This window comes from Austrofundulus limnaeus, unplaced genomic scaffold (assembly GCF_001266775.1).
Source record: "Austrofundulus limnaeus strain Quisiro unplaced genomic scaffold, Austrofundulus_limnaeus-1.0 Scaffold138, whole genome shotgun sequence".
Classification (NCBI taxonomy): domain Eukaryota; kingdom Metazoa; phylum Chordata; class Actinopteri; order Cyprinodontiformes; family Rivulidae; genus Austrofundulus; species Austrofundulus limnaeus.
In genome coordinates, this window is record NW_013952540.1 from 132,144 (window position 1) to 134,526 (window position 2,383).

Below are 2,383 nucleotides of genomic sequence, written 5' to 3' on the forward strand. Positions count from 1 at the left end.
TATATATATATAACAGAGTGTATATATAAATATATTCCCTTTCCTCCTTCCACTTGTTTGCTTGTTTGTGTCCCGTTTTTGTCATCTTCCTCCTGCTTCCATCCTCCTTTTCCTTTATCCACATCGATAAGTTAATCCTTGCTTTTATTTTTTACTCGCTCATCTATTCTGTAAACTTGCCAATCTGAAGCTGTACTCATTACATCGCTGCTCAGATGATTTTTTATCTCAGAGCATCGAGACGCATCAAGCCAATTTCAGTTTTGCTCTGGAAGTATTTTGTACATCATGTCATACAAAATACTGCATTTGGCAAGTTGCTGAACTGATGAGTGTTTTTATTGATGAAAGTGAACAGGGCACCTCTCAGTTTTTGATGTGTTGTTTTTTTTTTAGCGTTTGTGTTTCTTTTGTTTGTTTGTTTGTTTGTTTGTTTGTTTGTTTGTTTGTTTGTGTGTCTGGGGGTTCACCTCCTTGCGGAGGTGGGGTGCCATGTCCTTTCTGAGACCACCTACATGTGTGTGCTGGCCTGATGTCAATCAACTTGTGCCCCGCCTCTTTTCTCTTGCAGAGTACGGCAGTGCAGGTGAGAGGTCCAGGAGGGCGAAAAAAAGAAACATCGGTAGATACACATGATCAATAACTAATACCAGTTAATACTCTAAGCTCTAAGATGAATATACTCACCYGATCAGACCCTTCCCTAGGCACCGCTTTCATTGCTGCACCCCCTCACTCTGTYCGAAAGTGACAAACTCGCCTGCAACTCCTAAATTTATACCTGTTTGGTTGAATTTGACTTTTCTGTAGCTCTTCATTTTTGCAATTTTGATCTAACTGGACCAAAAAAATCAGGGCTCTATTCTGTGTTATCTAAAGCAGGCCTTAGTCACTTGCATGTAATCCTTAATCCCAGAATCCTTTTGAGTTTGCTTCTTCCCCCATATGCTTTATGAACACCTTTCCTTTGCCCCTTGCTGTTGTACGGGCTTACAACTCAAGCTGGTCAGCTGTCAGTGACCTACCACCCCACCCATTCCCCCCCATGATGACTAAACTACCTCCTGTGTCATCCGTGGTCTCTCCTGCCTCCCCTGCTGCTTCCAGACAAGGCGGGCTTTGGCAACAACTTCGCCACGGGGGACAACAAGTCTCTGGCTCAGAACATGGAGGCGGTGGTGGTGGGCTGCATGTTCAAGTCTCTCATCACTCGCTGCGCCTCGACCACGCACGAGCTGCACAGCCCCGAAAACCTGGTGAGTGTGGAGAGGAACCGTCGCCCCATCTGTCCCCTCAGCTTGGTTCAGTCTAAACGTCACACCAGAAACATTAGATTCAGAGGAACGTTGAGTACGTTCAGCTCATTTTCTGTCGAGGAATTTAACCTTTTCATATTGCTCCTTGTTCTCCATAATGTGGTTCCTTTTTCTTGTGCCTTTTTGTTTTACGATAAAGAGGATCCACATGACTGTAAACTTGGGCAGCTGTGGCTACAAGCTCATCACCATCAGTTTGTGAATGTGTGAATGACTGTAGTGKAAAGTGCTTTGGAGTCTATTCAGGTTCAGGCTATTTACCATTTACTTGTCTTGATACAAATCCCATTGGCTGCTTTTTCTGTCTGTTAGCAAAATATCTCATAAATCCCTGGACAGATTTAATGAAACTTTCATCATTAAAAGTATAAAGTGCCTATAAAATAAAATTCAYACCTTTGGATGTTMAGCTTTAATTGCTATTCATAAYTAGAGAAATAGCATTTCCTRTGAAAATGCTAGTGTGGKTGCTTATTGCTGAAAACTTTAGCTGAAAGCTGCCGAAATGGAGCTGAAARTGTTTTTTAGCAAAACTGTGAATGTCAGTTCCATTTGATAAGTTGAAGGAAGTACAACAAAGCAGAAACTAGCAAAAAAAATAGAAGAAAGGAGCAGAATAATAGCTGAAAAATCAGAAAAAGGTTAACGTTAAAATTAGCACCCAGATGGTGAAAGGGGTTTTAAAAATGACAAAGAAAGCATAAAAGTACAGAAAAGTGACTGTTTCTTGTAAAATAGCTCAAACAGCCAAAATTTGCAGTACAACAGCTAAAAATTTAGCTTGAAATTCTTAAATTACCATAAAGAAGCAGGTGGAGCACACATTTGCTAAATGAAGCAAAAAGAAGCTGAAATAGCAACAAATTGTGAATTTAACCTAAAAAAGCTAACTTTAGCTAATATCAGCTGAACATTAAATAAAATTGCAGCAAATAGCTGAATATAGCAGAAAGCAACTGTAAGAAGCAATAAAGCAAAAAAAGAAGTTCAAAAATGTAGAAATTTGCAGAATAACAGAAAAAAGAAGAATTGTAGCTGAAACAGCAGAAAAATGCTAATATTAGCAT

At 39.9% G+C, this 2,383-nt stretch overlaps 1 protein-coding gene across 18 annotated transcripts in view; it reads left to right on the forward strand.

The window, feature by feature from the left end:
* The window catches only part of unc80 (unc-80 homolog (C. elegans)), a 100,556-nt gene that overhangs the window by 38,094 nt on the left and 60,079 nt on the right, over window positions 1–2,383 (forward strand). For 13 of the 18 annotated variants that reach the window (XM_014016077.1, XM_014016087.1, XM_014016081.1 and 10 more), the window contains exons 16-17: window positions 572–622; window positions 1,108–1,256. In XM_014016077.1, the coding sequence (XP_013871531.1) occupies window positions 572–622; window positions 1,108–1,256 (200 nt within the window). The remainder of the gene's footprint in view (window positions 1–571; window positions 623–1,107; window positions 1,257–2,383) is intronic. The other 5 variants (XM_014016084.1, XM_014016092.1, XM_014016091.1 and 2 more) reach the window with 1 other exon arrangement.